At 40.9% G+C, this 18,467-nt stretch overlaps 2 protein-coding genes across 3 annotated transcripts in view; one reads left to right on the top strand and one right to left on the bottom strand.

Annotated features, from left to right (window-relative positions):
- The first annotated feature begins 2,711 nt into the window (after positions 1–2,711).
- On the top strand, positions 2,712–18,346 carry ANXA7 (annexin A7). 2 transcript variants are annotated; one of them, XM_032191699.1, is made up of 13 exons: positions 2,712–2,779; positions 6,478–6,532; positions 8,154–8,343; positions 8,665–8,772; positions 9,921–9,961; positions 10,909–11,011; positions 11,340–11,434; positions 12,167–12,280; positions 13,556–13,726; positions 15,266–15,436; positions 15,545–15,620; positions 16,837–16,949; positions 17,622–18,346. In XM_032191699.1, the coding sequence occupies exons 2-13, from the start codon at positions 6,479–6,481 to the stop codon at positions 17,742–17,744; spliced, it is 1,359 nt and encodes a 452-aa protein (XP_032047590.1). In that variant the 5' UTR covers positions 2,712–2,779; position 6,478; the 3' UTR covers positions 17,745–18,346. The 2 variants fall into 2 exon arrangements, with proteins under 2 accessions (XP_032047590.1, XP_032047591.1); XM_032191700.1 differs by lacking the exon at positions 2,712–2,779 and adding an exon at positions 7,717–7,826 and having other exon boundaries at positions 6,516–6,532.
- The window catches only part of PPP3CB (protein phosphatase 3 catalytic subunit beta), a 52,835-nt gene continuing 48,907 nt past the window's right edge, over positions 14,540–18,467 (bottom strand). The window contains exon 16 of the transcript XR_004253496.1: positions 14,540–14,906. The gene's annotated coding sequence lies outside the window, so the exon portion shown is untranslated. The remainder of the gene's footprint in view (positions 14,907–18,467) is intronic.

The raw sequence follows: 18,467 nt of genomic DNA, 5'->3' as shown, positions 1-18,467 counted from the left end.
TGTAAGCCTTGGAAAGTGGAGATAAGAGTAAGTGTTCTACGTTGTTGAAAGTAACAAATAAAACTTGTAATCTGCAATTTGATGTTTAAAAAGTATCCTTGCTGCCAGAATCACAATTTCATTTGCTGATTATTTCAGTATACTGGGATGAAGGTCACTAACTTTGCCATGTCAGCTGAGTCATTTAAGTTTCTTGGCAAAATCCTGCAGTCTGCTGCAAAATGTTGCGAGCCTGTGGATGGATGCCATCTACTTATTAGTAACGAATCTGAAATATGTGGTTTTAATCATGAGGAGTAAAACATCAGTGGTGAAAATTGTTGGACACGCTATTTCAAGTAATCTAGCAGAACAACCTGCTGTTCTCCTTGCATGCTCTGAGTAAGGATGAAGTGTCTATTTTTACTGTGGTTCCACCCAGCAGAACTGCGGACCTTGACGGCAGTTGTAAGGTTTGCATGAAACCCTTATGTTTGGACTAAGTGGGTGGAGTCCTAACATGACTCATTGGGTAGTAACTCTCATTTCAGCAAACCAAACATTTTCTGGAGTGAACTGTACTTGCTCTGCTCCCTGTTCACACAGGAGGTTAACTCAACAGCTAACTTTGACTATCTGCATTTTAATTACTGCAGTCACAAGGTACTGTAAGAGGGAAAATACCTTTAGTACTTAACTTTGACTTGGATCACTGCAGTATCTTGTTGGTTTGTTATACTTTGACCCATGGTTCAAAGCTGACCAGATCTTGTTGCTTACTGTGAACTATAGGAAACTTTCCCCTTTAACTGTACTGACTAAAATATAAGATCAAAAGCAATGCTTTATATTAAGCGTGAAGGACTCCAACCAGGATACACATCACTGAGAAGCAGCAATGCATTTAGTGTCCTATGTTACAGGCAATAAATTACTTGGAGGGGGGGAGCAGGGGGGAGTTTTGTTTTATATGTACTGATAGCATATGGTACAAGTATATAGTTGAGATAAGTTCCTCTGGGCCAGAATTCTGTCCAGTATCATGTCTTTGCAGAAGATGCAAGGATATTACAAAAGAAATGAGCAAGAGTTTGTCTCCCTATTTTACTGACCTTGATTTTTCTAGAACTGGGAGGTTGTATTGACTCTAGGGGGTTTAAGAAGCATTCCTAAATGTACAGCTCCAACTGTGGTAACAAGGCAATGGATTTCCTTGAATATAGAGTGAAGTTAGATGACCACAATGGTCCCATTCCAATGCTTTAAAAGTCATTCCAGATATTCCTGTTAACAAACACACATGCAACACATTGAACATAGATTGGGATTCTTTAGATGTATGCTACTTTTTCTCTCGCTCTTTTCCCACTTGTTTGTAAAAACAGATGGTTCCTTTCTTGAGTAGTTCAAATCCAAACAGTCCACTAAATACAAGAGATAAAGAATCATGTTTTATAAGTGTGTTTGGTTCCTATAGAAACAGGAATTTTAATATATACCTATTCTGAAAGAAATGAGCTTAACAGAGGTAAAGTATACTACACATCTGCTGGAAGCATAAATTGAAAAATGCGGTAAGGATTAAATTCTTAAAGCTGTTCATGATGTGTTCTGGACAAAGAAGATAAAAGCCCAATATTGCTGAAGATAGATCATTTATATTAGATTCTTTATATGTTTTTACGTGCTTTTCACTTGAAGTGGGCAGGCATGGTAAATTATTAGCCACCTATTTTCTGCTGCCTGCACCTAATGCTATTTTACAGACAAAGAGAACAGTGGCTTTACTTGGCATCTAGCATTCGAGTACCACACAAGGTTACAGGATAAGATTGCTTGCATTTTAATGGTCTCTAAACTGCTAACATATGCTAATCATAAAGAGTAGGAAGAAGTTATTTTGAATAATCACAAGTAACCACTGCATAACAGCATGGGTGGATCCTTCATAAACTGTACCTTGCTGCTCAGAATCTCTTACAATTAGCCACAGGGTAAAGACAGGAATATGTGTGTGTAGGGTTTGTGCTAAATATAATATGAATAAGCATTACAATAGACTCAAAAATAAACAGAAAACACTGACTGCACTTCCCACAGCAGTTAGTTGCATACAGGTGACAACAATAGAGATTTCGCCTAGGGAAAGGGGTGTATTAGTCAGGCCAGTCCTACCTTTATGCTTTCTTGGGACCTAGATCTTGAGTAACTCTAAGGAAAGGAGTAACTCCTGCAGGCCTGATGGAGTCCTTGCTGTGCTTTGCCACTGCGTTGTTCTGGGGGTCTAGGTGACTTGGCTGACTGACTGCCAGCTACCGGACGAGCGATTTGAGCTGCACCCTGACGTGTTGCTAGCAAACAGACCTGTTTCAAAGCCACACGCGCTAGGTAGGGTGCGATTTCACAGCACCGGTGCCAAGGGGAAGCCGCTCCGAGGCCGCCCCCCCGGCCTGCCGGGCGGCTGACCGAGGGCTCAGGTGTGGCGGCAGCGCCTCCCTCACGCAGCCCCCCCGCGGCACCGCCGCCCGCCGCTTACCTCCCCGCCGCTCCGAGGGAGGAGGGCGCATACCGCCGCCTCCGGGGACACGGGGCGAGCCTGCACGGACGGGAAAAGGGGTCCTGGGTTGGCAGGGGCGGCACCGCCGCGATCCGCTGGCCCGGGCCGGGGCGCGGCGGCCCTGCCCGCGGGCAGCGGGGCGGGCCCGGTGGCGGGGGCGGGGCGGGCCCCGCCTGGCCCCACAGCCTCCATTTTGCGGGGCGGCTGCGGGACAGAGGCCGGCGGCTCCGCGGCTTCCCTCAGGTGAGGCGGCGGGGGGGGGGATGGGGGCTGCTGACGAGACTCGCGCGTCCCCCGCCTTAAGCAGCCCGGCCTGGCCCCGCCGCCTCCGGGCGGGCTCGGGATCAGCCCCATGGACCCCGGGGAGACCCCACAGCCTCGGGGGCTCGGCAGGGCGAGGAGCCGGCCCGCCCCGCAGCCCCGCTCTCCTCGGGAGGAGCAACCAGAGCGGCTGCTACCTGCGGCCGGTTCCTGCGGCCGTGCCTCGCCTCACCGCACCCAGGTTGCTGCGGACCCCCGGGGGGAGCCCGCAGAGCTCCACGACCACCCTGCCCTGCCCCAGGCGGGCGGCGGCGGCCCCATGGCCCCAAAGGGTGGGGCAGCCCCCAGGGGGTCCTTTAAAGACGCCGGGGGTGGGTTCGGGGCTGATTCGAGCCCCCTGCCCTGCCCTGCCCTGTCCCTGCCCTGTCCCCACCCCGGGCCCTCCTCTGCCCGCCCGGTGTTGCGCAGCCAGCGCCCCCGCCCCGCCCAAACGACCAAAAAAACACCAAAGTTTGGGACGCCGGGGGTCGGCTGGGCCGGCAGCGTGCCGGGAGCCCCGAAAAGCCTGAGGCGGTGCGGCTGGGCGGGCGGTAACGGGCCCGGCCTCAGGTGCTGTGAGGGAGGTGGTGAGCCAGGGGAGCAGCTGCGGTTTGTTATCAAGCTCTTGGTGTTGTGTAAGGGAATTCGTGCCTCTCCTCGGGGATGTGTGTATGAAGGCTGTTCCAGTCAGTACTGCTGGCTGGGCACTGTAAGGTCTTCAGAGACTCGGGTACCTGAGGCGAGTCTCAAAGCCCCGCTTGGCACTGAAGGTACCGCCCGGAACGATCAAGGAAACTGACAAAAATTTTGTCGTCCTCCTGAGTTAAAAACACAAAATAAGAAGTATTGATGGGGTCTGGGTAGAGGGGGATGATTAAACAAAACGCTGTCATTCCCAAAAGAATTTGTGTCACAAATTATCCAAATCCTAGAAAAGGAACCGAAACAGTGACAGTAAGGAAGGTGTTAAGCAGTTTTAGCATGCTCTTTGTCATAGGTGTACACAGGTGGTTAATTTGGGTCCCATTTACATACAAATTAAACTTTTTACAGCTGTCAAAACAGCTGACCTGCAGTCACCAGCTGTTGATTTTGCACTATGAAAAGCAAAGAAAGTAATAACAGGGGAAATGATACTGTGCACACCTTCAAGTTTTACGTGTTATTGTCTTGCTAACAGTGTAACTTTAATTGAATTATATAAAGCTGAAAAACAGAAGTTTTGGGGTTTTATTTTTTAATATTCAGTTTTGCGGGCAGTATTTTCCTCTAAACAAGAGGAGTGGCACTGAAATCCAGAGGAAGTGTTGCTAATCGTCTTGTTCCTGAATAGAGTTACAGTTGGTGTTTAAGTAACAGAAATACCAGAAGAAATGTGTTGTTGAGGGCCAGAATTAAAAGTCAACTCAAATAGCTGTCAGCAGTAAATACTGTATGGGTATTGGTTTAAGGAGCTTCCTCTTAGGAAAACAAATAGCAATTAGTAGTGGTTATGATCAAAGCATAGATCCACAAGTACACCTCATACTGTTCTTCCCCCCCCTTTATTTATTTTAAAAGACCCTCTAAGAGATGATCCTAGTTTATCAGTAGGAGACTGTATAGTTGTACTGTTCTACAAGTTTGTTTTGGCTCTTATTTGAACTAACTTGCTCTACGTTTTAATGTTTTCCACATTAAATCTGAGATATTTCAGGCAATGAGTTCTTCTGCAATTAATGGTACAATGCAGTAGGAATACTGCTTTCATAACCATTTGTTTTGGCCAACAAATAACTAGAAACATAAATAGTCATTAACTGTATTACATGTATAGTTATATATCCAATTTCCTTTGATTTATGCAGCTAAGATACTATCTTATAAACATGCAGGAAGTAACTCCCAGTCCATGATCAGGGAATCTGGCTTGTTAACATTAACAGGATTTTTTCCCCTGCCATTAGTAGTTTGTAGATGTTTAGTAGTGTGGCTAATGACGTCAAAACTCCCTGCCCAACTGGTTGGGGACGTGGTTGATGATCTCTGGCCTGTTCTGCTGCTACTCCACAGGTCCCTCTATTAAAAACGGGACTAAAACAAATAGCTACTACCAGGAAACAGAAATTTCCTACACAAATTAAATAATGCTGAGGGATTACAAATGATGTGTGGTGGAAATCGGGAAGCTGAACTCATACCTGGATGCTTCCTCATCTTGGTGTTTTGAGCATGAGTGCGATAGTATTAAAGTAAGAAACAAAAATAATTCCATCAGCATAAAGTATTTGTAGAGAGGCTAAATTCACTCTTTCTCTTCATAAATTCTAAAATAGCAGCTTAATTTTTAAACAATTTAAAAACAAAACAGATTCCCCCCTTCCCAGCCCAAGCAGTTCTTACACACGTGACGATGTGCACAGGTTACTAAGGAGCTGCTCTGAAGGTGGGTTTCATGCTGGGATCTCCCCCTCCAGCAGGTTCCCCGCCTCTTTCCCTCTTCAGCGACCTTTATGCAAGACAGGAATGTCTCACGGAGGCATTTCTTGGCAGAATAGTCAATGAAACACTAAAAGGCATGCATGCTCAAAACCAGGCACCTTTGCTACTTCTCTTGTCTGACCTTTTCCTCCCATTTTTTGGCATGGCTTATCTGTAAATTTGTATTATGCTAATAGCTTTTTTTTACATCTCTTTTCCAACCTTAATGATTCTAAAACATTTAGATTATAAACCTCCATTCGTAGAGTTTTCTTTCTTAACATTAAGTACTCATTTTAGCTTAAAATTTAGATCTTTGCAAGCCTTTTTCATGGTGCACTGACCAGCATCTGGTGCAGTTTAATTTTAAAGGATGTCCCATGTCATCAACACCAGAAAGTCTGAGTCACTGTGCTTTGCAGGAGTCAGACAAACGTGGAATTTTGAAAGAGACTTAAAGGTCAAAGTAACTGAGTTGTGATTGCTCAACCACCATGGTCCTCCCATGCTTCAGCTTGCCATTAACATGTGCATAGTGAACCTGTCCTGCTGTCATACCTGTAACAGCTAGCATAAATTTTGTGTGTGTTATTTTTAATCACTTTATTTGATCTTTTAAATCATTGGCCTGCATTTAGCAGTGCACACACATCAGAATAGCCAAAAGCAGGAAACAGTTGACCACAAATGATCGAATGATCCTTTTCTCTGGGATAGATAAGGAACTACTCTCCTCACAAGAACTATTCCTGTGAATGGAGGAGTGCAGGCTGACAGGAGAAATGCTTGATGCGTTACAGAATTGAGACCTACTTTAGCCTGACTCTTCTGTCTCTATTCTGGCAGAGGCTCAGCCCCCTTCTGCTGGCACTTAAAGGTCTGAAATCTCTATTTCAGAATTATTTGGGAGTCAGGTCTCTTACCATGTGTCAGTATCTCTCTGACACTAATTAAGGGCAGCAGTTAATTGCAAAGTTGATGATGGTTCTCTTCGAAATCCTGCTTGCTGCTGTCATGTGTATGGAAAAGGGAAAGGTTTTGTGGTTTAGTAGCTGACAAATACTCTTAGCAATACCGAATGCACTGAACACGTTGTTCAAGTGATGTCACGGGTAATTAGCCAGCAAATAGCTACTGCAAACTCATCTACAGTGCCTGACAATTTTTTTTTTTCTTTCCAGAATGTCATACCCAGGCTATCCCCCTTCTGGCTACCCTGGTTTCCCTGGCTATCCTGTAAGTATGGCTGTTAAATGTGCTGCACTCCTAACGCATTTACGTGCTGTCAGTAGCCCTTCTTACCGTGCTATATGTGTGTGTAAATAGCAGCTGTTAGTCCATATAAAGTATTTGCTATAGATGATGGTCTTTGTTGTCATCCACATATCCATCCCTAAGTGAGACTCTACAGTTGTCTCACATGAATTCCAAGAAGAAAGTTTATGACCTATTTTTTTTAATATTGCCTGTTGTTCCAGAAGGGTTTTTGGTCAGTTGGTTGGTTCTGCTTTGGTCTGATGCCCTGGTCTTGTGGGTTGTTTTTTCTCTCTCTCTATAGCTATCTCAGCAAATAATTTTTTGAAGTATCAGTAGTTCTTACATAAATGGAAGGGTCTTTAGGTACAGGATCAGAGGTATTGTCTGAACCAGTCTCTACCAAATAACATGTGTACCCATATCCCAGTATTTACAGAGATGCTGAACAAACTTAAGTGACTATTACATTCAGGAAGAGTAAAGCTGCTGAGCAATCCAAGCTCAAGTATGCAGCTTTCATACAACACCAAGTAAGTATTTTTCTGAGGATACAGGACACCGTAGCTTGACTTTGACCCCCCAATCCTTCAGCCACAGTACTTTGTTCCACCTTCAGCTCATGACTGAACGGACTATATATTCCAACAAAACACAGGAGGCTGGAATGTATCAGGTGTGGCTGATACTGCAGTGTTTTTGATATGCCTGCATCATTTTTCAAAGCTAGATGCACCTCTATGCTTTTGTTAGTACAGTGCTGATAATGTGATTGTGGGAATTTTATATGGTTTTATGCTGTACTGAACTAGACTTAAGGATGGAACTCACTGTATCCTGCTAAAATACTGAAAAGCTCTAAAGCTGTAATTTATCCTGCTTGCCACTTTAACTATATTGTATGATTTATTTATTTTTTATTTTTTTTAAGCTAGCATCTAAAATGTAGCCAACTTTAGTGGATGAATTTAAAAAAAAAAACTTTAAATGCTAGATGAGTCATTCTAGGTTTTCTAGTCTTACTCATGATGCCCAAAGCAATAACCTGTGCAAATAAATCAATATGAAAGATTTCCATCTATAATGGCCATCCCAGCAGGGCTTTTGGGGATCCTTACTTTGGATTTGTGAATTTAAATTCCATTAAAATTTTTTTGTTGAGTCAGGCTGAGAAAGGTTAGACTACTGCTATGGAAGTGGATCTCACTGTACTATGGGCACAGTAATCTGGGGCTAAGAAATGTTGGAGCAACCAAACCTGAGGAAAACATCTGAGGTAGACTTTACTATTTTGCTTTTTATGTGTTTTCTGTATGCAAGAATGGGTGTGTACTGTACATAATGTGTGGCTCACCCTTCTATTGTTTGTGAGTAAGGATCGTTTCTATTAAGTCCATATGGTACATGTTATAAAGCTGATTTTAAATACCTGTTTTTTAAGAGCAAGAGAACCCATCCAGAAGGCCCACACCCAGGCTTAGGGAATGCTGCTGCTCCTAAGAGCTAAATCTAATCACAGCATTATATACGTGGACACTTTGAGAGTTTTTACTCTAGCATCCTGATAACGGGCACACAGAGATCTTTGGGCTTTGTGTTTCAGCCAACAGGGCAGGAGTCTGTCTATCCGCCAGCTGGTCAGTACACCTACCCCGCAGGATACCCCCCCGCAGGAGGAGGGACCTACCCTGCGGCACCACCGAATGCTGGGTATCCAGGGGCAGCGGGGTATCCTGCCCCAGGGGGCTACCCTGGAGCTCCCCAGGCTGGAGGAATGCCATCTTACCCTGGAGGTAAGGTCCTTTGTCACAGCACCACTTGGGAGTTATTTCTGTTGTAACTGTTCTTTGTGCTTGGTAGATGTAGTAATGAAAAGCAGCTTTGTTCAGTGATCAATTTAGGCAGCAGCATTTAGACAGCTAGACAGATTGCTATCTAGCATAAATGCTTGCATGCTGATAGCAGGGCCTTGATACCTTTGGGTTTTAGGCCACTGCACACACACAGAAAAAGAAAATTAATCTCTTGCATAGCTCTGCTCAATAACCTGGCTCGTGTTGTGCCAGAAATCACTTATAAAATTTCTTTTGCTAAAATCTGTGATCTTCTCCCAGCCCCTGCAGGCCCTGGGTTTGGTGTGCCTCCCGCTGGCCCTGCCTTTGGGGGCTATCCCCAGCCTCCTGTCCAAAGCTATGGTGGAGGTGGACCAGCACAAATTCCAGGTACGTGGCTGTTTCCCTGCAATATGTTAAGATACTTCAGGCATCCAAAGTTAAACTAGGACAGTTAGCAACAAAACAGGCCCTTATCTTTGCTACTTTTAGCTACTGAGGTTTGTATGCTGTACGCATCCTACCACCTTTCTTGATGAGACCAGTAAAGAGCCGATGAGAACCATCTGTATACATTACATCCAAAAGGGACGTCTGTCACTGATTAATGATCATGATGTGGTCATTTAGGTGCTTGTTGTTCTTCAGACTGCAAGTATTTGACCAGAACTGTGAAATCCAGAGGCAACATTCACAAAGTACCTAGCTGCTCTGTTAACCTCAAAGAAAGGGATGTGTTTTTCAGAATCCGAGCAGTTCTGTGTTCATGGTGATCATGGGCATTGAGGGGCAAGTGGAAAGGAGAATACACACCATTGCTTAAAAACAGTGCAGTTTTTTTCATACTTTGAGTAGTCAGTTACTATTAAGAACATTTTTATCCTAGAACATGTCAGTTGTGGCTGCAAGAAATTCAGAGCAGCAAAACCTTTCTTTTAAACATTGTTTCACTGTGTCTAATAACTAAGTTGCTGTTAAAAAAAAAAAAAAAAACTGTACATACGTACTATGGATAAAAATAAACTTCTAGCATAATAAATGTAGTTGCAACATTGGTATTCACAGTGCTTTTGATCACGAAATGAGATTCCTTCAGTTCTTTTTGCACCAATGAATTCTCGGTATTTATTGTTAATATGTTAGACATTTTAACAGAGTAATACAACTTTGAAAGACAGCACAGGACATGCATTCTTCATTGGCATGGCCTACATTGGCTTTTGTCAAGAATAGCACTATTTAATAAGGAGAGATCCTTCCAGCTCCCACACCACCAGTAAATTTAGTATTTTTAGAATTCCCTTGCTAGTGTATATACCAGAATGCTTCTGTGATTACTTCTTCCCATTGTTCCCAAGGGCAAGAACTTCAGTTACTGATCATTAAAACTACTGTTCCTTAGCAAACAGGTTTTGTGCAGTGGTAGACCTGTAACTTACCAGGTTTGTAAATGGTTTTATTTTCAGATTAGATAGCATTTACATAATAAGAAATATAACTAATTCGTTTTATCTTGTTCTTTAATTCATTTTCAACAGACTATAGTGGTGGACAAGCACCGTCACCAATGCCTGGTCTGGTATGTGTTGTATCTTCTTCTATAATCAACCTTAAAGTGGCTTCTGTATTTTTTTTTCACCTCTCTCTTCCTGGGGTAGAGCAGTGTCTTTACAATTGGTTGTGTGGCAGGGGGTAGGGAGGAGGACTGAATATGAGCTGGGGATATGTCATAGAGGAAAGGACATGTGATGGCTGAAAATGTATTTTGATGTTAGCATTACACATTGTTCAGTAACAATTGTTCAATAATTGTCCTTGTCCATAATGCAAGGAAGAACTGCTATGAGAGGCAATTTTGAGCAAGGGGAAACTCAAGTAATTAAGTTCTGAAAGCACTGCGTCACTCACTGCAGCATTTGGGTCCTCCATGATGTTATTTTAGAGGGACACTGTGCTAAAGGCAAAAAATAATAATAAAAAAAAATACCAATCTTGGCCACACAGAAAAGTAATTTGTTGCCATTGCTTTCAATAGGATTCAGATTTACGCCTCTGTAATTTGAAAAAAAGAAATGTAAGCATATTTGCATGCAGGCATTTTAATACAGCTTTTCTTAATGAGTTTGATATGAAAGGGTATAAATTAGTTCTATATTCTCAAATGGTTTAAAAGCAGCAAACTGTCCTTTACTGTAAAAGATGTCTTTGCAGATGAAGTTAATGTACAGAGTATTCTGCATCAAGAGCTCCCAGCTACGCTCAGAATATAACCCAAACAAAACCATAACACTGTACGTGTGTATACTCATCAAGTCGATCCTCATCCATGCCACTGTGTAAAGGCATTGGTGGGCCCAAGCTGTTGAACACAATTAAATGCTATCCTGCTTCTGGGTTAGAAAAAATGGTGAACTCATGGAACGAACCATTCTGTGATTTCTCCTGAAGCGCTGACTCCAAAGTTGTGATTTTAACTTTAATGTATATTGTGCAAGACAGCTAGTTAAACACAGCTCTTATTTTCAGCCTGCAGCAACAGTTCAGTATACCCAGGGCACAATTCAAGCTGCTCCAAACTTTGATGCTAACAGGGATGCAGAAATCCTGCGCAAAGCTATGAAGGGGTTTGGTAAGTAAGCAACAGCTACTTAAATTTCTGTTTGGCTAACTTACTAAGACTATTTGGTCCTTTTCTTCAGTTTTTACTGTATTTTTTTTTCTATTTTATTTTCTCTTATTTATTTTCTATTTCATCTTCTCAAAAATCACGCTTCCAAAATGACTTGGTCAATTTAATAGACTAAGATAAATAGGAAATTTGGTAAATTGACCTAATTGATATTCATGCATGTATTAGGTAACTATGCCCAAACTGGCAATAATAAAATGCACAGTGTTGGAAGGATTACCACATGGATTCTATGATTAAGCTCTTACATTGCCTTTCTGTGTTCAAGGAACTGATGAGCAGGCTATCATTGATGTTGTAGCTAACCGCTCCAATGATCAAAGGCAAAGAATCAAGGCAGCCTTCAAGACTATGTATGGCAAGGTATGTTCGCTAGCTCTTTGAATCAGTAAACAAAAAAAAAAACCACAAACTTTCAGCTGCTGCTATAACTGCCTGATTGCATTTTAGTCCTGGGAAGTGGTTTGGGGCACTTTTTAAATGCACCTCTTTCGGTTAACTTTTTGTTGCATACCAGGTGAACAGCTGCTATTTACCAGAGTGGTGTTCTGATATCTGGTAGAAGCGAGGGCACAGGGGAGTCTGGCTAGGACCCTGACTGAACAAGCAGATTCTCTGAGTTTGTTATGATTATTGGATAAGAAAATAATCAAGCATAAACTGTTTATGTATTAGTCTGAAAATAATGAGCTTTTTATGTGCACAAACAAGCTCAAAAATATTTTTTTTCCACTCATAAGAACCAAACTGAGAAATTGGTTGAGAATTGGTGGTGATTCCACACCAAGGGCTTAGCTCGCTAGAGTAATTCAGTGCCATGCCATTATTACACTCATTGTGCTCATTTTAAAGGTGCAGGCCGGTACCTAACTCCTGTTTCCTTTTTTATGATCCATAGAGAAAGGAGTGATGTCTGTGCTTTATAGGGAATGGTAGGGATAACAATGTGCTGTAGCAAACAGGAGCACAAAAAGATCATCAGCTGCTCAAAGTGGATGGTTTGGGATAAGTTTGTGCCACTTGAACAGTGTCACAAAATATTTTCTAGCCCTCATACTATATAATTACTTAATTTTTATATTTATAATTGGACAGGATTTAATTAAAGATCTGAAGTCTGAGTTAAGTGGAAATGTGGAAGAATTGATTCTAGCACTCTTCATGCCTAGCACCTACTATGACGCCTGGAGTTTACATCATGCGATGAAGGTACGGTTCTCATCTGAACAAATAGTTAAAACCATCTTAAAGCACTCATCTAAGAGAACAGAATACCTGATCCCTGCATTGTTGAAAAATGTTGTGGTGGAAAGTAAATGGAGGGACTGGGGATTAAAATTATTTTCTGCTTTATGCCCCAGTGCTGACCAATTTTTGCAGGATTGGCCAATTTGCAGCAGATGTACCACAGGGGATGAAGTGCTGCAGGATGGAATTTTGTTCTCTGACACTCTCTTAGTCATACTTTTTGCTAGAATCTAGTAAGAGCCATGGTGCTTTTAAGCTGTAACCACTGTTTAAATTGAAGTTTACATACCTCTCCTTGCTGGGAACAAGCCACTGGTACAGAAAGATATTTTTGGATTATCTCAGGTTTTTCAACAGGACAAAAATGAAAGAATATTTTCTTAAGGTCAGGTGATGAATGCATTTGTTCAGGTGTTAAGACTGCACTGGAATTTAGATCAGCTACTCGGATTAAACATTTCATTGAGGTAAACTGGTATGTCCAGCTTGCTTGCTTGAGTTACAGCGGCGAGCAAGTGCCTGATTACTGGAAACAAGTCACTTAACCCATGTATGAATGCGGAGCTCTAAAGAATATGGAGCACAAATGAAGATCTAGCTTTACTGGAGGCAAAAAACAATAAACCTTTTTTTTTTTAATTTATATTACAATACTGCTTAGAAGTCTCACATAGATCTACTCCTTGCTTGAAGAGAAATGGGCCATGCCAGTAAGATCTGACTGTACACAGAACCCACAGTTAATTTCTATCCTGAGGAGAGGGAAGCATCTATGAAAAGTTCCTGATAACACTCCATGTTGAGGAAGCAGCCACATTTGGAATGGGGAACACACTTGTACACTGATCAAGATAGGATTTACATGCATACGATAGCCTTTAAAGCAAGAGATAAGGCTCTGCCTTCCTCCGATATGTTCCCACAATAAGGTTGCCAAATAATTTCTTCATTTTCTTCCTAAACCTTTTTCCTGTTATCATTGGCTGATGTCACCATTGTGGGTGTGCAGTTTTGGGGTATTTCTTAAGCTAGTGCAGAATTTAATGTTTTGGAAATTTTCATTCCTTTTTAAATAAGCATACAGTAAACTTGGTGCTTTCACACTACAAGAATACCACTCTTACAATGTAGGTTGTATTGAGTTTTAAAGTAACAGGTGACTGCTTTTCTTCCTCCACAGTAGAACAAAAAGTAGGTGGCGTTTTGCAGTTACACCTTCTTTTCCTCTGCTTACAGGGAGTAGGCACCCAGGAGAGAGTGCTGATTGAGATCCTTTGCACAAGGACAAACCAGGAAATACGAGACATAGTGAACTGCTATAAGTCAGAATTTGGAAGGGATATCGAACAAGACATCAGAGCAGACACTTCTGGACACTTTGAACGATTACTTGTATCTATGTGCCAAGTAAGCTTGAATTTTTCTTGCTTATTTTGTTAAGATATGGGTATACACTCTGTGTATGTTTATAATTGCTCCATAAATGAATTGCCTATGCATGCTTACCTAGAGCTAGGTTTTGTTAGAATTTAGCCCTAGACTACTAATACATTCTCTAATGATAAGGCAAAGCACCTCAGCCCCTCCTCAAGGAAGAGTTGCTTCCTATCTATATGATGATCTGAGTGACTTAATTGAGAACCCTATTTACCTCAGAGAACTTGTGTGTGTTCGTTTTGTTTTTTTTTTGTATTTTGTTTACTGAGCAGATGCAATCAAACTGTAAATAGCACAAGCATTGTTCCACACTGCTGTTAAAGCCAGACACTATTCCTTTTTCTTTTTTTTTTTTTTTTTTTTTTTTGCATAAACAAAATCATTTGGGTAATACTGATACGATAAACTTTATGGTAGGTAAAATATGTGAGAATCCCCCCAAACAAGCCTAGAGGCACTGTAAATCAAAACTTACCTCCCAAGTCACATTGCAGCCCTCCCTTCAGAAAACTAGAATTAGTTATGTGCTGCTGCTGAACTTAGTTGAACATTGAAGGCTGCTTATTTTGTATCATTAATAGGACTCTTTTTTGCGTTGAAGATTAGTAAGTTGCAGTTTAGGAAGAAATACATAGTAAGTGTAACTTCCCAAATTTTTGTGATAAATCTGCCTATTTGCTGTTAGAATTTCTATGACTATCTTGTTTACTTCTACCTTTATAAAAGTTCAGCTATTCACTAGGTATTAGGATTACAAAGGCAAAATCCACAAGAAAGCAAAGCTTGAGAAGCTCATGCTAATTTTTATTTCGATAAATCCAGTACTTTACAGTAACTGACAACCACATAATTTAAATATTAATAGCTACAGACACAACAGTATTTAAGAGCATGTATTTAGCCTACTCAGCCAGTATATTTAGCAGTATCCATCCATGCATTGTGCAGCAAAAAAACAAATCCCAAAGCACATAAAATGTCACGCAAGCCCTACTTGACATATAACAACTATACTAAGTGCTTTTTAGAGACATTCATACTTGAAATTAGCAAATTCTAAATATAATAGAAAGCCTGAGATATTTCAGGTGTGCATATTCAGAAAGATAATTCATTAGTTCATTTGGGAAGATTCTTTGCAACTTGAAGCCTAGAAACAAATCAAGAGAAAACTTACATTATTAAGTAAAACAGAGAATTAATTATAGCTCCTGAAAAAGACTAGACCTATGAGATGGTACATATAGGCAAAATTATGTGCCAGTACATATACAGTATATCTACAGCTTAAACCAAACACTACAGAGAAGAGTTTTGGGCCACTTTTCTATTTTCTGCTTACAAGAATTATTAAACCAAAAAAGTAACCTTAAAGCAATGTATTTCAAACTGGTATTACTCTCCCTACTTCTAGCTTTGGACATATGCGTGCGGGGTCTACACTTCAAGCAATTAAAACATAGCCTTGTCCATGTAACAATGTTCGATATCTGTTATCTTTGCTTTTAGGGGAATCGGGATGAGAATCAAAATGTGGATTATCAAAAAGCTCAAGAAGATGCTCAGCGTCTTTACCAAGCAGGAGAAGGAAGACTTGGGACTGATGAATCATGCTTTAATATGGTTCTGGCAAGCAGAAGTTTTCCCCAATTAAAAGCAACAGTTGAGGCATACTCGAGGGTAGGAGTTCTTCACTGATTTCAAATGAGATTGTACAGCATTTTTTGAATTAAGGTTCCACTTGTTGTTGCATTTCACTATCCACATGTTAATCTCATTTATTTGTAGATCGCTAATCGTGATTTGTTAAGCAGCATCGATCGAGAATTTTCTGGAAATGTGGAACGTGGCTTGAAGGCTATTTGTAAGTAATATGTTCTTCCCTATCCTTATCCCTTGGCAATAAAACCTTCTAAATGTAATTGAAGAAGAACCCAATTCAGCCCTGTCCATATGGCAAATGGATACACAGTCTGAGACTCCACTAATACAAAAGTAACTTCAGTTATTCAAATTACTCACTATGCACTTAGATTGAAGAAAGTAAGCATCTAGCTTGAAAAAGTCTGTAATGAGGAAAGGTTACATAGAAACTACTTGTCACTTTTCTGGAAAGACATGTAACTACACAGAAATGGGCTTAGAGCTGGTGGTTCTGTGTGTCAGCACTCTGCAAAATTATATGAGTACCAATGTAACAGCAGTGGTGCTGGTTGTATGGCACCTCAGCGCAGACAGCTGAACCACCCCCACACAAGTGCAGAACCAACAAGAACCTCCTTTAGGCACAATTCCCTTTCTAGTTCTCTTCTCCACCATCACCTACTCCAAAAAGTTCAGCATTTTCTAAAGCAAATGTCACCAAAATAGAAGAGCTGTTTTGAATTCACTATTCCCTGCTGACTTCTTGTACTAAAGCGCTACAAATTTATCATGATTCGCTGTTAGTGAGAACCAGTATGATTTACTACTAATGAAACAAGTACTCCACACACAAGTCCCACCAATGCTTACCAAAGTGACTGCATTTCTGCAGCCATAACCATTAAAACCTACTGTATTAAACAAAATCTTCTCAGATAATATTCTACTAAAGAGTTCTACAGGAAAAATTAGCCTCTGAAATCATGTAAAATAAAGGCTTTGAGAAGGAACAAACTAATAAACAAAATCAATTCCACAGCTACTTGAGAATGAGAACTTTTTACCTTTGTACTTTTGTTAGTGAGACTCTAGCAATGGACCACAAGTTGAATACCTCATATCCTAGTACCAGCTATCCAAAGAAAAGATCTGTTCATACATGTAGATTTGGTAATTAAGGTTTCAGCCAGCTTTCAAAAGCACTTCTAGGCAAGTTAACTGGTAATAACCATAACTTTTCTTGTGAACGATTAACTGATTTGTTCAGATACAAGATAAACTCAGCTTTATAAAGCAGTTCCTGTAATCTACAGTATTGAATCTTTATTGATATCTACCTCTAGCTGTCTACAGCATAAATTTTGACTTCATCATGCTAGGTATCACCATACAGCATACTATACTAGAACTAATCCTAAAAATATACTTTATTGCAGTGCAATGTGCTTTGAATCGCCCAGCCTTTTTTGCAGAAAGACTTTATTATTCTATGAAAGGAGCTGGCACGGATGATTCCACTCTCATCAGGATTATAGTCACTCGCAGCGAGGTAAGAAACTTTCTCCTCTGTAGACCTCATATGTAGCCAGCCTTCTATGTAGCCCCTCATTCACAACTGTAAAAATCACGTACTGTAATGAAGCTTTTATCTGGTTCAGATGTGGATGAACAAAGCAATTGGTTTTGACGCCAGGTTTCATACAGTAGTTTAATTATCTCTAGCTAAATAGTGATACTACGTCTACCTTCCTAAACGTGGTTGCCCATCTCTGTAGCAGAAAAGCATCTCAACTCCAAAGGTTCAATTGCATGAACTAAGGATACTACAGTCCTAGCAAAGTTAGGTAAGGTTCTCAGGTTGCCCAGGGAGTTGCAGAAGTGTTCAAGGCCAGGCTGGATGGGCCTTTGAGCAACCTGGTCTAGGGGGAGGTGTCCCTGCCCATGGCAGCGGGGTTGGAACCAGATGGACTTTAAGGTCCCTTTCAACCCAAACCTTTCTGTGATTCTCTGAAAGCAAGGAGCAACTGTTAAGACTGCTTTGGGAGCTGCTTATCTGTCTGTAGAGGGAACTGAGGGCTTGTACAATGTGCACAGTTAATCAGTTGCACATTACACCCTTGGCTAGTATTCTATAGTCTGTGAGGGAGATGGGGGTAAGTGTCTAAGAGTTCAGATCATGCACTATATTTAAGCTTTGTGCTTTTTTTTTTTTTCTTTGCAGATTGATCTTGTGCAAATTAAACAGGTGTTCTCACAAATGTATCAGAAGACTTTGGCTTCAATGATATCAAGTGATACAAGTGGTGATTACAGGCGTTTGCTACTGGCAATTGTTGGTCAATAGAAGAGGATTATCTGTTCGTTGGTTTTCATTTTTAAAACAAACTGGAGGACATGTAACATGCTTTATGCAGACACTGACCCATTGTGCGTAAAAGAATAATTTTAAACATTATATAATCAAAGATGCCTTCTTGGTGATTTAATAAGCTTTTTGCACTTACCCTTGCCTTAAATTTACAGCACATAATATTCTTTATTGTATAATAAAAGATATATCTTGTCTATTAGCCTTAAGTCTTAGTTCTTTTGGCCCAGACAAAACCATCTCCCCTCTGCCAACCTCCTGCATAATTAGACTTCCTTGAAAAATCTAAATTTAACTGCTGAACTAACCATGGAATACAAAAAAGCCTGAGGCGATGACGTAAAACATTTTACAAAAACCCAGCCAGGTTCTCTAACAAAAGCCCTCTTTGAAGTCCTTCCATGATAATACTAAAAAATGAGTGCTCAGTTTAAGTCACATTAGACTAACAGTTTAAGTACCTAAGAAGAATTTGACTGTACCCCCTTATTTAAGTTCTTAAGTTAATTATGTTTAGCAGTTAATTATGATTGTTATTAAGGCAGAAAAAAAAATAAAATTAATCTAATTTTGAAGAATCACCTTGTAAAGGAGTGGGTTATACTGTTTTTTCATTGTCCAGCAATTTGCTGTAAGTAGATACTAACACTACAGAACATGTGTAAATTCAAACTGGAAGTGACAGCAACATAGATGATA

The sequence above is a fragment of the Aythya fuligula genome, chromosome 7 (assembly GCF_009819795.1).
Source record: "Aythya fuligula isolate bAytFul2 chromosome 7, bAytFul2.pri, whole genome shotgun sequence".
Taxonomy (NCBI): domain Eukaryota; kingdom Metazoa; phylum Chordata; class Aves; order Anseriformes; family Anatidae; genus Aythya; species Aythya fuligula.
The sequence above is the reverse complement of the archived record's forward strand: the minus strand, read 5'-3'. Positions and strand labels throughout refer to the sequence as shown.